The sequence below is a fragment of the Podarcis vaucheri genome, assembly GCF_965113315.1.
Source record: "Podarcis vaucheri genome assembly, chromosome: 12".
Classification (NCBI taxonomy): domain Eukaryota; kingdom Metazoa; phylum Chordata; class Lepidosauria; order Squamata; family Lacertidae; genus Podarcis; species Podarcis vaucheri.
In genome coordinates, this window is record NC_138750.1 from 44,266,019 (window position 1) to 44,285,021 (window position 19,003).

The window sequence follows — 19,003 nt, forward strand, 5'->3', positions numbered from 1 at the left end:
TAACATTTTGCCACCAGATGGCTCTGTGGAGCCCGTGTTTTTCTCTACTTGTTTTCCCTGTTTAAATTTACAACATGTTTAACTGAAGCGCTTCTTTGAAGTGTCTTCGATCCAGCCTATGTATTTACTGCATGGGGGGAAGGTGTGAAAAAAGTCCAAAGACTGAAAGTTCAAAAATAAATGAAAGCACATTTGCCAGGTCTCTCTCTGCAGATCTTTGGGAAAGAGCAGTTCAGGATGCTTCCCTTTCCCGCCCCGTTCAGCTTTTAACATGATCTGATTCTGCTGCCGCTCTGCATTTTGATTGATTGATTATTTCTTTGCTGAGGTGTTTTGGTTTCATATATTGACATTCTGCAGTACCCTTGGGAATCTGCATGGTTAAGAGGTGGGACATAAATATACTTAATAATAATAATAATAATAATAATAATAATAATAATAACTCCTTCATATCTGAATTGTGTCATACTTGTTGAAATAAAAAGGACAGCAAACAAAACGCATAAATAAGAAAATATTCCATTGCATTTTCTCTTCTCTACTTCTGTTATTTTACTGACACAGTTTTCTGTTTTGTGATATATGCAAAACACTTAATCAATGCAAAAAAGAGAGAATTCTCTCTTCTGGAATTCTTCAGTCGCAAAAATTCTTAAACCTCTCTGGGTTTTCTCTTCTGATTATCGTCTCCTTTTCCAACATCTATCTTATTCCTAATCTTTCCATCATGTCAGGCAGATCGTTAATCATGCTGCACATCTGCTTTGGGTTTCAGGATGATTCTAGTTCAATAAAATATAGTTTCTTAACCCATGCTTTTCTGCTTTGTACTCTGGATTTGTGATCATTTCTTTTGGCATCTCAGATTCTATGGAGCCCAGAGTGTATAAAACGTATGTTATCTACACATACTGGTTTCATAAACTGGAATTGTTTCCATATCTGTTTATACAGATTGCACAGATCCATTATAAATAAGAATGTCATTTGTCACCTTGCAAGCCTTGCTTCTAAGTATGGAATACATATATCTGTTCCTTACTGCTCCAGAGCAGACATCTTAGCTCAGCTTAGCTGGGCAATGGCAGCTGGCAATATTTTGATTTCATAGGGTTGCAGTTTTCATCTCAACAGAAGTTGCACAGCACTTATTTAGTCATTGCGCATGTGCAGAGTGCCATTGTCTCCTCCTCTCTAAACCCCACTCCCCAAATGTTCTCTCCACGTCTATTGACAAAGAAACAGCTCCAATGTAAGAGGCCCAAGTATGATTTCCAGACAAGATTGACTCCATACCTCTTACTTAGAAATTAATCCAAGACACACAGCATAAGTTTTCAAAATTTACATCTATGCATCCATTGCTCTCAAAAAACCTAAACATAAAAAACACAACAAAGGCTTTCTTTCAGTTGCATGTAGTTTTCCTTCCCCCCAAAATCTAAGTATTCATTATCCAAAACATTGTTTTCCTCTAAATTAAAAGAACAGACTCTTCCAACCAGTAGGGGAAAACATGATTGTTTCATTTGAGTCAGGATACAACGGAACACACCAGAAAATATTTGCCATGCATGACTCGGTCCTGAAAATGTGAAGCAACGATCTCTGTTCATGTGCAGAGTTCATCATACCACAGTGATTGTAGTCAACTCTATAAGGTCTGAGTTTGGGGAGAATGTTTCCAGGTTTGGGGATGGATATGAAATCGTATCCAGAAAGGCAAAGACCCTAAACTATTCACTTCAGAAATTCACTAACAAACCCACAAAGAATAAGGGAGAAATGATAGGGACCAGGGAAGTGGCTTACTGGTAAAACGGATCCACATACCTTTTCTGAAAACGAGTCTGGAAAATACTCTGGAATTGCAAATGGCCCAGTATCTACCTTACCTACCCTATTCCACCCTGCAGCTGCAGTAGTTTTTAATGAGTGAATATAGGAAAATGGTTGATACAGAGCTTATTGCAACACACAAGCCACCCTCTCAATGCCCCAAACTTATTTTAAAAGTAAAATAAAATAAAATATAGCTATTTATTGTAGAATGAGACTCACTGTAGTTCACAGTGGTCTTTGAGATGCTCTTGGACTACAACTCCCATAATCCCTGACCTTGCTGGCTAGGTCTGGTGGGAATTGTATTTCAACAGCATCTGGCAGCCCCCAAGTTCCCCAACCCTGCTCTAATGGAAGTGACTGAATTGGGCTGCAATTTTGTGCATGCTTAACTGGGGGCAAAGGGACATGGGTGGCGCTGTGGGTAAAACCTCAGTGCCTAGGACTTGCCGATCGTATGGTCGGCGGTTTGAATCCCCGCAGTGGGGTGAGCTCCCGTCTTTCGGTCCCAGCTCCTGCCCTCCTAGCAGTTCGAAAGCACACCCAAAAAGTGCAAGTAGATAAATAGGTACCACTTTATAGTGGGAAGGTAAACGCCGTTTCTGTGTGCTGCGCTGGTGCTGGCTCGCCAGAGCAGCTTCGTCATGCTAGCCACGTGACCCGGAAGTGTCTCCGGACAGCGCTGGCCCCCGGCCTCTTAAGTGAGATGGGCGCACAACCCTAGAGTCGGACACGACTGGTCCATACGGGCAGGGGTACCTTTACCTTTAACTGGGGGCAAGCTACCGTGGGACTAACTTCCGAGGAAGCAAGTCTAGGCTTACGCTGTTAAGCTTAGCAATGAAGAGGGCTTTGATGGGAGAGCAGCATGCAGAGCCCTCTCTAAAGTGTCTTCTTAGGGGTGAGAAAACAACAGTTGGCCAGAGGCTTCCCTCTCCATTCAGCGAGGGATACTCAGCAGCTGCCGTAATCATGTGCCGCAACTCTTAACATGACCTCATTTAGCTTGATAAATTAACTGAGTCTTGCAAGGCTTTCTTAAGAGAGCAGCAGGATGCTTATGAGTGATGTAAGTACACTTTATTCCACAGACTTATTTATGTAGGCAGCGGATTCCGAGAGCGTATTTATGGTGCAGACAAATTTGGCTTAGGCAGCTGGAACTCCGTACTTTTTTCGCAAATAATCACTGGAATTATCACATTAGTTTTGGAAGATGATATGAGTGAAACTGACAGATAGAAGACCTAAGGGCTTAGGAGGCTTAATTTTATCCTAAAACCCATCCCCACCAAATGTTTTCAAATTGACATCACAGGCTTCGGGATTATGCACTATTGGCACTTCCTTGTGAGCAGAGTTGGAAGTGGAAAATAAAACCAACAGTTACCTAACTGCTTGATTTGATGGGTGCAATCAATCAAAAAGTTTTGAAGTGACTGGTTAAATGTGCCTTATTAAATCAAAATATACCTTGAGTTAATCAAGTGGCTGCATACTTAAGTCACCATCCTTCAAGGGACGCTTCTCTGCAAAAAGTGGCGGACCAATATATTTTGCTGCCTGAGGCGAAGGACAAGGTGGCGCTCTCCCTTTTCCAGACGTTGAGAGAAGAGAGTTGACTCTTATGTCAACATTGCCAACAGGACTTCATGCTCCACAGCAGGCTAGCAGAGCACATATTATTTATTTTTATTATTTTAAACTTATTTCTTTCATTTACTTGTTTCCCATAAGGCATCCCAAAGTGATTCACAATATAACCACCTATATAACTTACCTATATAAAATCTTTTTTTTTAAAGCACTTATAAGCACTTACAGTCCTGAAGCTATAGACACAGATATGGGAGACACATGCTTTATTGTCGGTGGGGCAGGTGAAGGTGTCTGGTTTTGCTGCTGCAGATGTACCATGGCATTTATTTTCTCTGCGCTCCTCCCAGCGGTCATTCCTCCACTGGTCACTGCTCTGGATGCACAACCTGACTGCCCGTCGTCAGGCACATCAATAATTACAAGCACAATTTTACTAGAATTAGATATCACCCTCAAAGGCAGAAAATGAAGGTTCAATTAATAGGGGAAATGAAAATTTAGACAGCAGTTCTTTATACAGCTGCTGCCCACAACTACCAATATTTTGGAGGCATAACAGACAGCAGCAATTTGGCATGCTGGAATGCTATGTATATATTTATATAGAGAGAGATAGGGAGGGAGAACAGCTTTTCCTGCAGTTGTTGAGACCTTGAGAATTGACTTGAGAAAGGATGCTGCCAGCGGGTTCCGTTTTTTCAGAGCCATCAGCCAGAAGTCCCTTACTGTCATATGCTGATCTGAGGACATTTCAGTCTCCTTACCTTCATCACTCCTGCCCAAGTCAAATAAAAATGTGTATGGCATCTATGCATAACCAGTTGTGGTTTTTTTGGGCAAGGAACTTTTTCATTGGTTGGTTTAAGTATTTTTAAAAAACAATTTGTGGAATTGAAGGCTTCAAAAACATGATCAACAGGTATTCAGTTTTGAGATTTCAAATCCACATCCTGGAAAACAAATCATGTGCAAAGTAGCCTCCATGCGCATTTTTCCACGTATTGATTTATATACAGCTTTCCTTTTCTCTATACAGGCAAGAATGTCAACTCTGTCCTCCTGCATCAGTAACATCCTCTTCACATTTGTTAAGCAAGATTTCACTGTGGGGATATTCCATGACTGCCACCACAATTGCTCGGACAATCCTATTCACTGTTGCACATACTTTTCCTGGGGTGGACAATTTTCGATCTCCAAGGACAACTCAAGATAAAGGGCCAATTTAGAATCACAACAATAAGACAATTGCCATGGGCAGCGTATTTCTCCTGAAAAGCATATTTAACATTTTGCATTGTATGATGTGAATTGTATTGTACACAAACAATATACACCTTTGTTAAGAGGACAACGGCTGCCTCTAGAATAGTCAACTTTTTTCTTTTTTTTGCAGTGTTCCCCCCCCCCCCAAGGAGGGGCATTGTTGTCTTCTGAGCTGCTGATGTAACGCCTTGCCATCGGCTTATACCTCAACGCTGGGGAGGGCTGGGTACTTTGCATAGATCACAGGTGAGTTTGGTCACTTAGGGATAACGTAATCCAACAGCCTGAAATGACTTGAGACTGGGACCCCAGAACCCACTGGCTGAGAGAGGCATGTCCCTGTCTTCCCAGGAGCTCCTTTGGAAGGAGTTGTTGCTAGTGTACTACAGTTATGAAGGGACACAGTAGAAGCTTGCAACAAAAAAGTGGAAAAGCCCTGCAGGATTTACCCAAGTGTTATGTCCTAAATCCTGCCCACATGGCCCTCAGATGCATTACTGGAACCGCAAACATTTTACAAACCAATTCTTTCCTTTCTGTTCCAAAAATAGTAGATGCTGCGCTGTTGCTTTAAACACAGCCCGTGGTATGCTGAATCCCAAGTACTCTGCTCACTGATCCAGCAGCTGCTAGGCTCCTTGGATCATGTGTCAGTTGGCTCTAACATGTAGTCCTTGCAACATCTAAAACACTCTTAGGATAAGCAGTTAAGTTTTAAAGAACTTTATTTTCAACTTGTTTATTGCTTCCATGATGTTCTTTATAAAAAGTAACAATTGATACATAATAAAAACATTAATAAACCCACCAATACAAGATCAAAGTGTGACATTTCTTGTATATAACTTTTCACCAAGCCTAATGCTGCGTTTGTTGGAGCCCAAGTGTTTGAATATCCCCAGTCACATTTCTATTTATCGTTTTGTCTAAATTCCCCGTTTCGGCTTTCAAAACGTTCAGCAGCATCCTAGAGCTTTCCAAGATCTTCTCGTAAGTCAACGCTGCTTCGGCAAGAACTTCGTCAAGTTTCTTCTGTGCAGCATTTTTCTGTGCTAAGTTTTCACACACACAATCCAGTTGTTTTGTCAGTGTCTCGATTTTATCCTGGAGCCTACTCTTTTCCTCTTCCGCTTCCCTGATCTGCTTGCTCACTTCTTCTCTTTGCATGTACAAGTCTTCTATATGTTTCACAAGTTCGTTATTATAGCCTTGTAGAACAGCCCCCTGGTGAGTCATCCTGCTGGCTCCACCCTTCAGAGGAGAAGGAAATGATTCCTGCTTCCACCAGCTGATCTCACTACTGTCTGCCTGTATTTTATAATTTAAAAAGGAAAGAAAGAAAAATTGCTAAGTGCCTTTGAGCAACACTGTAAAACCAGCACATACATAATGGAAGCGTCAATATCAATTGTAGAAAATGTGATTAAGGAAACCATCTGAGTAAGTTTCCAAGGATCCTATTTTGCCATTACTTTAACTTCTTCCACTCTGACATGCAAGTGGCCAATGGTATTTTCCAAGACGTTATGAAGCTGCTGATATTTTGAGACGGCTCTAAAATGTGTGCACTTAAGTGTGTGCACACATGTGTGCACTTAAGCTGTGTGCAAGAGAATGTGTAGATGCAAAATGTGTAGATGAATGATGCAGGAGTGAAATTATATAAATGCATGTGCCTTTATAGGCATGGGAGAGCACTGAGGAAGAACAGAATAGGGGAAAGAATTGAAGGAAAGTTTAATCTCCCCTTGCCCTCCCTGCTTCTCTCACAAGGTTCTCATGCTAATAATAAGTCTCCGCCTCCCTTTAATTAATTAATCCAGAATGCGGCAGCTAGACTGGTGACTGGGAGTACCACCAGAACCACATATCACTGGTCCTGAGAGATCTGCATTGGCTCCCGGTTCGTTTCCGAGCACAATTCAAAGTATTGGTGCTGACCTTTAAAGCCCTAAACAGCCCCGGTCCTGTATACCTGAAGGAGCGTCTCCACCCCCATCGTTCAGCCCGGACACTGAGATCTAGTGCCAAGGGCCTTCTGGCGGTTCCCTCATTGCAAGAAGTGAGGCTACAGGGAACCAGACAGAGGATTTTCTCGGTAGTGGCGCCCACCCTGTGGAACACCCTCCTATCAGATGTGAAGGAAATAAGCAGCTATCCTATCTTTAAAAGACATCTGAAGGCAGCCCTGTTTAGGGAAGTTTTTAATATTTAATGCTGTGTTGTTTTTAACACTCAATTGGGAGCTGCCCAGGGTGGCTGGGGAAACTCAGCCAGATGGGTGGGGTATAAATAATAAATTATTATTATTTGTCCTAGGATAGGGCCATTAAGGTGCTCTCTAGCTATAGGATGGCTTAGAAAAGTAAATACACTGGCAACATGTGCACCAGACTATCCAGGATTGATTTACTGCAGTTTAAGTAAGGTTTCTGGGGAGATTTGCAGGGTTTCAGGGTGCTGAGAAGAATCCAAGCCTGCCTAAGCATTTGCTTCCTTACCTCTATAGCGTCTGCTTAACTCGTACGTTTGCTGGTAATAGAAGGTAATGCACCATTAAGGCTACCTGTACTAGTAGAAGCTCAACTGTGCTTAACTCCTAAATAAATACACTTAGGGTAATACAGCAAGTCTCCAGGGCACTTTTCTCCCACAATTTCCGGAAGGGCTGCCTTAGGATTCTGACCCTGGGGTTGAAAGGAGGGGAGTGAGAAATAGGCCAGCTACTAGAACTTTTCTGTCTGGAGGGCTCAGGCGTCTCACCTTCGAGGGAGAGGCCCGTTCCTGTGCAACCTACAAGAGAGTAGTCCCCAAACTCATCCAATCTCAGCCTGCAAACAGGGACTCTACTACTTTTGATTTTGTTGCTAGAGGAATCCTCCAGCACAGGCGCCTGCGCAGGAGTAAGTTTGGCTTTTGAAAGCGCAGCTTTTCAAGTGCCCTTGAGGGAGAAGATCCCTACGCTTTCCTGCACATCCATAAAGGGGAAAGGGAGCTTCGCGCTGGCTGCACAGTGGTACCTCGGGTTACATACGCTTCAGGTTGCAGACTCCGCTAACCCAGAAATTGTGCTTCAGGTTAAGAACATTGCTTCAGGATGAGAACAGAAATCGTGCTCTCGCACCGCGAGGCCCCATTAGCTAAAGTGGTGCTTCAGGTTAAGTACAGTTTCAGGTTAAGTACAGTCCTCCGGAACGAATTAAGTACTAAATCCCAGGTACCACTGTATTCTCTCTCCCCTCAAAACCTTCCGCTAAAGCTGCAAAAGAAAAGCAAGCAGCGGCGGCGCCCAGCCACCAGTTGGGGGGGATGCCTCCCCAGCAACCCGCACTCCTTGCTTCGCCTCCGCGCCGCGGGCAGCTGTTTTCCCCCGGACCCAGAATAGACCAGCGGCCGCCCACGTGCTTCCCAGAATAGCTCCGTTGTCACCCTCCTTCCTGCCGCAGATCGCTCGGAATGAGGCGCCGAGAGGGGGCGGGGCCCGCAGCAGCCACTGGGCACCTCGGCGCGGACACAGGGAAGCGAACACCTCCGCGGCTGCGCACTGCGAGCGTTGAGGCCGCGGCGGCCCTTACTTCTTCCCCTCCCGCAAGCAAACGCCCTGGCGGGTTGATGCGGCGTCAGCCCCGCCCAAGTCAAGCGTTGCGCGGCGCTTAGTTGTTTGGAAGGAAAGGCGCCTCTTGCTCAATAAGCCCGCCCGGGACTGTAGCTTCTGCAAAGGCTCGCTCGGAAATCTGTGCCCCGCTTCAGCTCGGTGGAGCTTGGAGTAAATCCCATTTAGGTCCATAGGCGCTCACTCTCGGGCAAGCGGGATGGGATCGCGCCTTAAGTGCCCACAGAGGGCTCTGGGCGAAGCGTGTCTACCTAGTTACCTGGGAACACGCATAACTGAACACGTTTTACTCCTGGATAGGAATGCTAATAGGACGTCTTCGTGTCCCCACCCCAGAAGGCTTTCCTTGGAGATTCAAACTATTGTACAAACTACACACAGTGCAGAAACGGTTCTGGTGACGTTTTGTTCTAAATTACAGGGGCTTGGACTAGATGACCCCCGGGCTTCTTCCAACTCTATAATTCTACGAAAGTCCCATTCATAGCTACATTTTTCTAGTTCTCCATCCTCACCTCCGGTAACGCCCACTAAATAACTCCGGTAACTTCGGCTTCGTCGGGGATGGAACAAAACGCGTTTCTGTTATCCCAGCAGAGAACGTCGTTCAGCCGAAACAGGAACCAAAGAAAAACTCCAAGCCACCTAGCTTGAATTTATCCACCACTTTACAAGCGTATTTCCGGAGCTCATTCTCGGAGGATTAAGATGGGGGGGGGGGGATACGGGAATAACCGATTGTGGCGGCGTTTCTCCTTCCCCTTGCGGAAATAGTCGAAGTGGAGACAGCGATCCGTGACGGAGACAGCCGGTGCCGCCCGAATGCGAGGGCTGCAGGCTGCACGGAGACTACCGATGTTTTCCGAAACTGCAGCGACCGAACAGAAAGCGAAGGGAGGCTAAAAAAAAACCAAACAACCCAAGGGGGGGGCTTGTCGGAGCCTGACGGAAATGGCCGCTGTTTCCCGAAGGAACTCGCCTTAGCATCCGGAAGGGAGGAGGCGGGGCATAGACTTAAGAAAGAGGGTGGGTTCAAAAAAGAAAAAAGGACTGGATGGAATGGGAGGAGCTTTGGCGGAAAGAGCCGATATCAGCCGACGTTAAGCGAAGGCGGCGGCGTCCGAGTTTCCCGGATGTAGTCGGACGGCGGTAGTGTTGGGAGCTGGAGCTGTAGCTGAAGGGAGGGGGGAGGAGGTGTTGGCGGCGGCGGCGGAGGGCGAGCGAGCGAGCGAAGGCGGCCAGTGGCAGCAGCGGAGGGGACGCGGCCGCCTTGTGCCTCCCGCGCCCCGCTGTGCGCGTGTGTCCGTCCTGCGGGGGCGCCTCTCCTTCTCGCTGGTGCGGAGAGGAGGAGATGGGCCCGTGAGCGCTGCTTCCCCTCACAGCCGAGCTGCCTGAGCCGCCCCTCCTCCGCCTCCTCCTCCCTCCCTCCCCCTCCTCCTCCTCCTCTTCCCTGTCCCCGGTCGGAGCGCTGCCTCCCCCTCCCCCCTCGGCGGCGCCCGTGGCCCGGCCGCGCCCTCCTGGTCCCCTCAGTCTCTCACACACAGGCCGGGCATTGATGGTAATGTATGCGAGGAATAAGCAAAGACTCAATGATGGGTAAATAACCCCCTTTCTCGTTCCGCCCTCCTCCCGTCTTACTCTCTCTCGTCTCTCTCTCTTTTTCCTACCCCCCCACCCCCACCCTCAATACCAACGGCCAGTAACGGTCGCTCGCTAACGTAACGTCTTTTTCTCCTCTCTTTCCAGCTGTCACGACCGCAAGGGGGACTCGCAGCCCTACCAGGTACCGACTTCTTCGCCCGCCGCAGCCCCACAAACCGATAGGCCCCTGCGGCGGCGGCAGTAACTGGAGTGTGGGAGGGCGAGCGAAACTACTCGAGCGCAGGCCTCGGCCGCCGCTGCAGGCCGCGGGGGAGGGGAGCCAACCGCTTCCCTTCGCTCTGCTCCGCGCGCGGCGGGCCGGGAGGGGGCAAGGGGGCGGCGGCGACTCTGGCTCTTGCTTGCTCTCTTACCCCCGCGACCGCGAGGGCTTGAGCGCGAGCTGAGGCGGCGAGAGGCGCTTGGCGGCGGGGCAAGGAAGCGAGAGGCCTAGGCCCGATGCGGGCCGCAGGAGGCGGAGGGCGGCATTGTTTTTCCTCCCCCCTCCCCCGAGCGAAACCCATGGGATGGCGGTAAGCGGCCGGAACCCGAGTCCGAAAAGGCCTCCCGAGTGCCGCTGACCGTCTTCCCTTGCCGTAGGAGACGAGATAGGAGCCGGGATAGGTTCTAGGCCTTGGGCTTGTAGTAAATCCCGAAGGGAATTCTAGTTCATCAAACCCTTTCTGTCAACTGAGAAAACTTTAAATTGGGACCATGTTGAAGGTACCCCTGAAGAAATTTGGGAAATGGCCGGAGTGAAGCTGTGGGGGGGGGCGCGGGACATTTGAGGCTTTCCCTTTGTCATCTCCCCAGTGTTAAAAGGATAGGGAGGGCTGGAGGTGTAAATACGGTCATTTACAGGGGTTTTTTTGACCACTACACTTACATACCTGAGTGATCAGATGAAAGAGGCAGCTTTGACAACTGGAGGCTGCAGTCAGTGACAGCACATCTAATGTAAACATTCATCACACAGCCTTGTGAAAAGGGGCATGGAGAGAGGTTCTGGACAAGGCCCTGTTGTGTTTAGTATAACACAAGGTGGTGTGGATGCTACAAAGCTGCACATTCCACTCGTACTACTACAAAATCTATCAAGCCCTTTGATTCTTTTGCCAGAAATCTCCCCGCTCTTTAAAGTGCGTAACAATCTCAGTTCATAGATGAGTGGTACCACTGGTTAACATTGACTATTTGGTTAGATTGTGTGGGATATATTTTTAAGGGGGGAAATGGAGAGGATGTGTTATTGAAACTGGTATCAAATGCCTTAAAGATTTTTCAGTGTCACCTGTATATGGTAAAAGGTATTCTCCATTTAGTAAATAAATAATAGCATCCTGCAGATGAAATAATTCTGTTGGACTGTGTGCATAGTCCAAGGTGTTTCAGCCAAGGTGGTACTTAAGACTTATTTGAGAATAGTCTCCCATTAAACACAATGAAATATACATAGTTATGATGTAGCACATCAAAAAGAAGCTTGACTTGGTTGAACATAGGCATCGTGTTAACTGTACTACTCTGAATAAATCCCAATACTGTATTGGAAATAGAATGTTTGTAATAAATTGGAATTAGGGTTGAAAAACCCAGAATTACTTGCTATTAAGTTTATAAAATGACATAGCACTAGTTAGGATCTAGACAATTGTGAAACTAGTTCCATGACTTAAGAGGATTTCTAGGCTTGATTTATTTTGGACAGCAGCTTCATGCTGCATGGCAAACTGTTTTTAAAAAAGATATTTCAAAACACAGCTTGAGAAATCTGTACTTGTTATTTCTTTCAGGCTCTTAAATACTCATCAAAGAGTCACCCCAGTGGTGGTGATCACCGGCATGACAAGATGCGAGACACCACAGACCCTTCACCACCAAATAAAATGTTGCGGCGATCTGATAGCCCTGAAAACAAGTATGGTGACAACACTGGACACAGTAAAGCTAAAAGCATGCATACTCACAGAGTTAGAGAAAGGGATGGTGGTGAGTTAAACTTTAACTGATTTGTATTCAAAATACTGCTAGTAATTGAAATAAATCTTGCACCAAAACAAAAGCACATTCATTGGGGTGAAGAATTTACCTCACCATTATTTCAGTTCATTCACAACACTGCCACAGGTTCCTTATCCCTGTGTTAGGGGGCTTTAGACCTGGCTGCTTTTGTTGTCTAGTCAGGATGGCTTCATAAACCTGGGCTTTTTGTAGAAACTGCCCTCCAGTGCAATCTAGCATGGTGGCGTTTGAAGGAAATGATACTGTGTCTTTTGGTAGGCAGGCCTTCATGTGCCTGATATAAAATTTGTTCTTCCCGTTAAGTACAGTTTACAAGAGAGACAGTGTAGTGTAATGTCCCTGTACTGGAGGTATCTGGCTTCAGATACCCTTACTCAAGCTTAAAGCTTGCTGGATGGCCTTGGGAAGCTACATATCTCACTCAGCCAAACCTTGCATTCAGGGAAATTATGAAGATAATGGGGTTTACCATAAATACTCTGAAAAGAGCTATATGTCGAAAGATAGGGATACAAATGTTATGAATAAAATAAAGTGAACAAATAGTGAAGTAAGCAATATATAAAACAAATTCTTAATGCAGTGAGTTAACACAGTTCTTGTGTCTTGGTTTTATTAAACAAAATTTATATACCATGTTATTGTAATAAAACCTATTACGTGGTTATTTGAGATTTGTAAGAATAGAAATAACAGTAATTCCATGAAGCATTTTCTTTAATGCTAAGGCTATTACAAATCAGCATTTAAGTTTCTTGGGACAGTGAGGAGGTTTTTGTTTTTGACAAATTATCATGTTAGGTATCCTTACTGTCACATAGGTATCATATTGTTGTAGTTAAATGCTCTGATAATGACTGCTATAGAAGAAGAAACTTTTCAGGTTCTGTTATATTTCATATTCACCACTGCACTTTGAAGGTTGTAATTGACAGCCCAAATCCTGTTCTTATCTATAGCTGTTGTGATGAAGGGACAACTACAGTGCCATCTTGCATGAAGTGTAACTACATCTCAAGAAGTCTGATTCTAAAAAGAGAAAGTCTCATTCCAATACTCCACTGGAGATTCTCACTAATGCTGGATGAATGGGCTGCTTCTGAAACTGTATGGGATTGTGTATATCCCATGTCCCCACCTTCTCCTTGCCCCTTGCTCCCTGTTCCCGAGGTTTTCATGTGATGTTCATGGGTAGTGTTAGGACTTTCCTCCAGTACTGGAATAGCATTGATGAAGCTGCTGATCTGGTAAAGGCAGCATCTGCCTACAGGCCTGTGATGCTTTTCTGCCACACTATAGTAGAGTAATGGGCCTTTAGTAGTTTTTACTACAGGTGTGCAACTTCCACAAAATTCAACTTGTATCTGTAGCTTTGAGAAGTCGCCAATTCTGTTACTCAGAACTAAATTGGATAAGATAAAAAATCAAGCTCTTTTCTTTCTGTTAACTATTATGGGGAATCAAAAAATGTCCGTAACCACCTCCCCCTTCACAGAAGTGGATGGGGTTTTCAGGCACAGCAGCCCCTCCAGAGTGGATTTTTTGTATTTTTAATTCATTTTTACAACTTATAAATACATCATACAATATTCATCATTCTCTTGTCCTTGGACTTGCCAGTCCATCTCTCCATGGCATTCTAGGTAGTCTTTTGTCGGCTGCATAATCTATTATTCCACCCAATTTCTTCTCAAATCTTCCTTTATTTAATGTTATCTGCTGCTCATATGTTCATTCCTACTTGTAGGTTGAATTGACTATTATACCCTCTAAGATACTCTCTAAAACACTTTGAAGAGTGGATCCAGAGTGGATTAAGCCTGCCAATTTAGAGGCAGATGCATCCGGGAATTTTAAAAGTTTGTTAAAAGAAAAAAAATCCGGTTATTTTTTGCCAAGTGTGGTTGCAATTTGCAGGTGAAATTTGGGGGTGAAATTGCCAAATTTCAGCTGCAGTAATTCCCCTTCAAAGCCATGATTTTTACTATTTTGGGGTGGTTGTGGTAGGAATCATAACATGGTAGCTGTGGAGGAGAAACACCCCCAGGAAAGACTGGAGTGGGTAAAATATCACCCTGAAAGGATTTTATTACACCTAGGGTCATTGGTAGATTTGGGGTGGGCTTCTGCCCCCATCAATGATTTTTTGGGATATAGCCTTTTCTTTTTGTGACATATCACCATTGACTTGCATAGAGAAGGGGTGTTGGCATTGGGGGGAAAATAGCATAGGTTAAAATAAACAGCATAGATTGAAATGAGCAGCAATTTTTAATGTTTTCTTGAACATTTCCCCCCCAAATTGGTGTGCTCTGGAAAATAATTAATTGTGATTAAAATCTAGACCTCTTCATCAAACTGAAAGATTCTCCTTGCCCTCCTGCTCCCTCCCCATCAGAGCTTAGTGTTTCTCTAGTCAGCTTGGCTTTACAGTGGTACCTCTAGTTATGAACTTAATTCATTCCAGAGGTCCGTTCTTAACCTGAAACTGTTCTTTACTAGAGGCGTGCTTTTGCTAATGGGGCCTCTTGCTGCTGCTGCACCACTGGCACACGAGTTCCATTCTCATCCTAGGGCAAAGTTCTCAACTCGAGGTAACTTCCAGGTTAGCGGAGTTTGTAACCTGAAGCGTTTGCAATTCGAGGTACCGCTGTACTTAAAATAAAAATAACAACAACAACATGCACTTAAAAAATGCAGTGCTTTAAGGGCAACTGAGTCCACAAAGTGAGTTGAGACTTTAGGGAGTCTGTGCAATTTGACTTGGGACTATGAAAAGCTCACACAAATCACCCCTTTTGGACTCATAATTTTGGAGGTACACAGAGATGATGCACATCTCCAGTATTTACCTTTTAAATGCACCTGTGCCACAGATCCATGCTTCAGGGTATTAGATGTTTAGACTTGCATGGATTCTTCATTCACAGTATCAGTGACTTGTTCATCTTTGGTTAGAAAATAGGGGTAGCAGTATTAAAATATAAGGTAATGTGTTATATTTGCCAATATCTTAGTACCGTACGTCAAGAATGTTTCTGTGGGGAGTTTCATTTTTAAAGGATGGTATGCAATTGTGACTTTACTAGCATCAGTAGAATTGGGAGGGAGACAATTTTTAGGGAGTTGAGTAACTCTCTGGAGCAAATTTAGGAGGATCACCAAAAATTACTTCCCTCCCTGTTCTGCCGATGGATCCCTTCAATCAGTGGGCAGTCACCATTGTATATAGTACCACCGTGGGAATCATCTTGCTCCCATAGTCCATGTAGAAATTAATACAGATCATCTTGACCAATTTGCTTGGAAGTAAACTCAAAGGTAGTAAATGTGTGCTTGTCATTTTAAAAATGGTAGAATAAATTTAATCTTGGGGGTATTCATCCTTTCGAGAAAATAACGTAAGTCCTAAACTTCAGTTGCTTACAATTTAAAGGGCTTGCTCTTAATGTTGAACCCTGTTTTGAAACTGAGATACTGGTATGATCACTTTGTACCTGGAGCAGGGGCACGTCTTTCTTGAAAATGCCTTTCCTTGGCTAGAACTTTGAAGGAACGTACTGTACTGGGTAGGTGGGTATAAACTTGAAAATATGAAAATTGGGGGAAGGTAGCAGAAGCTGTTACGTTGAACAGCCACTCCAGAAGTATATTGATCCATTTGGTTGTGCAGTAGTACCCAAGTGGGCTCTTGCATGTTTCCTCGTTGACGGGAATGAGTGTGAAGCTTTGTATGTGACCATGTTGGGTGTAAAAAAAGCAGGACTTTGATGTTACTGCCTCTTGGAGACCTTTGTGGGGTCCCTGAAAGTTCTGTGTGATATAAAAACCACAAGAGACACTAATTGAATGCCTGATCATGGGGCGGTTTCCTAGTGGATTAGCTTTTTGATGATGATGATAATAATTATTTAATTTGTTTGTCTGTCTGCTTGCTTACCACCCACCTGACCAGGTTACCCCAGCCACTCTGCAGCTTCCAACAAATTACAACACACTAAGACATTAAACATTAAAAACTTCCCTATACGTGTACAGTGCTACCTTCAGATGTCTTCTAAAAAATAAGATAGTTGTTTATTTCCTTGGCATCTGATGGGAGGGTGTTCCCCAGGGCTGGTGCGACTATTGAGAAGGCCCTCTTCCTGGTTCCCTGTTACCTCACTTTTTGCAGTGAGGGAACTGCCAGAAGGCCCTTGGAGCTGAATCTCAGTGTCCAGGCCGAATGCTAGATTTAATTTTTCATAATTCCTAACACAATTTATTTAGAACAGAATGGTAGGTATAATAGTAGGCAGGAAAGTTTGATAAATCTGGAGGTCATCCTTTGAAGTGTTAAGTTGTTTAACATGGCTGTTCTGATCTTCATTTGCACTTTAATGAATTAAGTCTAATTTTATATCCATTGAACTTGTTAGAACTTATTTGTAAGAGTAGACATGTTTAGGATTTAGCTGTCAGACATTTTTCGATTTTGGCTTTAGTTGAATTAATTTTTAAAATGGATTATATAAACATATAAAGAAAAATATATTGTCTTCAGTTGACTCCATCCTTTAAAAATTATTGAAAACTAAATATCAAGTATTAATAAAATTATAAAACAGAGACAAATGTAATCTTCATAAAGTCATATTGACATAATTGCCAATAAGCACAGACCAAACAAAATAGACAAAATTAACACTTGCTGGGCTATTTGTATTTTTTTATTCTGCCAGGAAAATAGATGTAGCATTTGCTTTCTGTAAATCAGGTAAGTTAATTCTGCTGGGCAAATTTAGTTTTGTAGCTATTGTCACTTAGTGACTAAAAAGTTTGAATCATAGAGATTGCCCTTCTGTAAGCTAAACTTTTAGAATTAGAGAGTTCTCAAACTCAAGATTCAGTTTATGACACAGCTAATATTCTCAGCCTAGCTTCCCTCCCCCTCTTACTGCACAAATTATTAATGTGGAAATATTAAGCCTCAGTGCCTTTTTGTGCCATTGAACTTAACATTTTTGCTTAATCTTGGAAAATGATGTAGACCTCTTGAAAATCTTTATACTTTGTCCCAAGGCAAGATTCCAGGTTCAAGTTATCTGTACAGTGGTACCTCAGGTTAGAGGCGCTTCAGGTTACAGACTCCGCTGACCCAGAAAGAGTACCTCGGGTTAAGAACTTTGCTTCAGGATGAGAACAGAAATCGTGCTTCCTCGGAGCGGCGGCAGCGGGAGGCCCCATTAGCTAAAGTGGTGCTTCAGGTTAAGAACAGTTTCAGGTTAAGAACGGACCTCCGGAATGAATTAAATTCTTAACCTGAGGTACCACTGTATATGCATGGGAAATTTAGGACTCCTTTCAAGCAGCAGCCATCCATACGCATAAAAAGCCTCTAACAAAGTTCAGAGGCCCATCCTAGAGCCACAGCCCAAAATGTATGGAGGGCTGTTATTGGAATGTGGTTTTGACCCTCACCCCAATGCAAGAGCAGAAGCAGTTTATGCTCATGCCAAGTTTGGTTTTTAATTTTATGTTTTAAAACTCTTATCATTTATATTAAAAATGATGCGTAGCTGTTGAATATCGTAAAGGGGTGTGTGTGTGTGTGTGTGTGTTTATTGATCCACGAGTAAAAACAAGCTTCTATGTGCAAACCTTGTATCTGGCAGGCACATGTGTTGGATACAGTGCTGTTGCACAAACTAATGATTGTTACTGGTCCATCAAATATGATGGTGACTGATCACTTGTTTAGAGAGAAAAAGCAAGGAAAGAGCACTTGTTTAGAGAGAAGCATTCTGGTGATGAGTACTTTTAGAGTGGCTGCTGCTAATCACATTTTAGGTCATATAGGCAAGTACAGCAGTGGATATAGCTGCATTCTTCAAGGTTTTTGGATCAGCAGCAATATTTTCTTCTCCAATGCAAAAAGAGTATGAGTATTAAATATACTTAAGGACAATTTCAAATAATATCCCTTACAAAGCATTCCCTAAAAGAAGAGCTGCCAATTTGTTGCTTTGGCAAAACATTGATCTGTGCCATTTTTTCCCCAACTCCAGAAGGTTATACAAGATAGAAGTAGGGATGTATTGCTTTTCTATAAAATTAAAATAGACAGCTTCCAGAGATTAAACATGTAATATAGTAAAAACTATTATAATGTCTAAACCATCATTAAACCTACCAGTTATTAAACACACAGAGAGATCAATATGTATAAAATAGGAATCTGGTGAGGATGTTTACAGGCTTGATCCCGGAGAAGTCTCATATTATAAAAGGTGTTCCCTCAGCTTTCCTGGACCATCTCGTGTGGATTTTAAGGCTCAAAACCAAATTGAAATTCAACTAATTGGCTTCCAGGACTGTCTCCATATGTTTAAAGTAATAGGATCATAGTAGACTGTAACTGTATAAAAACTGTGTGTTTATTTTGCTTAGTCTTGGTAGTAAAATGTTCGTGTTGGTTTGTGTGACGTTTCTGAAAATGAAGATGGTTGGTTTGATTTTAATTAAGAAATTTGCCATCTCACAGTTCTTTAATTACCCATAGTAAAATCACTTCTATATATGTTGGAAATGGTTCAATGAAATCTCATCTGTATCTGGTAAATCATGGCCCCAATTTCCAAAACTTCTTTCACTTATTGTTCAACTAATCCAGTGTATTACTATGCCTAGCAGATTTGCAGAGTGGTTCCATTGCGGTTCTGTTTTTCCCCTCAGTATTTCATATAGCATATGTTTTATTACCTCTGGTGCTAGCTGCCATTTTGCAATGATCTATAATGTGCATCTCAATATAATGGAGAACATATCTGACTTACAATAAAAAGGACATAATATTCTTTGTCCTGCAAGTGGACATCTAGACCCTTTCCAAAAACTTTGAGCCATCCCAGTGCAAGAGCAGAAGCATTTTGTGCTCTACTACAGAAGTGGTCTTGAAATTATCCTTTTCTGAAATGTCCCCCCCCCCCCAATTTTTTTTATTGATTTTCACTATTTCAATTGTTATATTGAAGAATAACT

General features: G+C 43.5%; 1 protein-coding gene and 1 pseudogene across 5 annotated transcripts in view; one reads left to right on the plus strand and one right to left on the minus strand.

Annotated features, from left to right (window-relative positions):
- Window positions 1-5,417: 5,417 nt before the first annotated feature.
- On the minus strand, window positions 5,418-10,239 carry LOC309515717 (microtubule nucleation factor SSNA1 pseudogene; annotated as a pseudogene). The gene is made up of 2 exons (XR_014224580.1): window positions 10,104-10,239; window positions 5,418-6,018 (listed from the first exon to the last, which is right to left on the minus strand). The product of XR_014224580.1 is annotated as a microtubule nucleation factor SSNA1 pseudogene (transcript).
- The window catches only part of WAC (WW domain containing adaptor with coiled-coil), a 44,899-nt gene continuing 34,735 nt past the window's right edge, over window positions 8,840-19,003 (plus strand). For 2 of the 4 annotated variants that reach the window (XM_082193789.1, XM_082193790.1), the window contains exons 1-3: window positions 8,840-9,472; window positions 10,070-10,106; window positions 11,755-11,950. In XM_082193789.1, coding sequence (XP_082049915.1) covers window positions 9,378-9,472; window positions 10,070-10,106; window positions 11,755-11,950 — 328 coding nt within the window. In that variant the 5' untranslated portion in view covers window positions 8,840-9,377. Of the gene's footprint in view, window positions 9,473-9,526; window positions 9,920-10,069; window positions 10,107-11,754; window positions 11,951-19,003 lie in introns of those variants that run through there. The other 2 variants (XM_082193791.1, XM_082193792.1) reach the window with 2 other exon arrangements.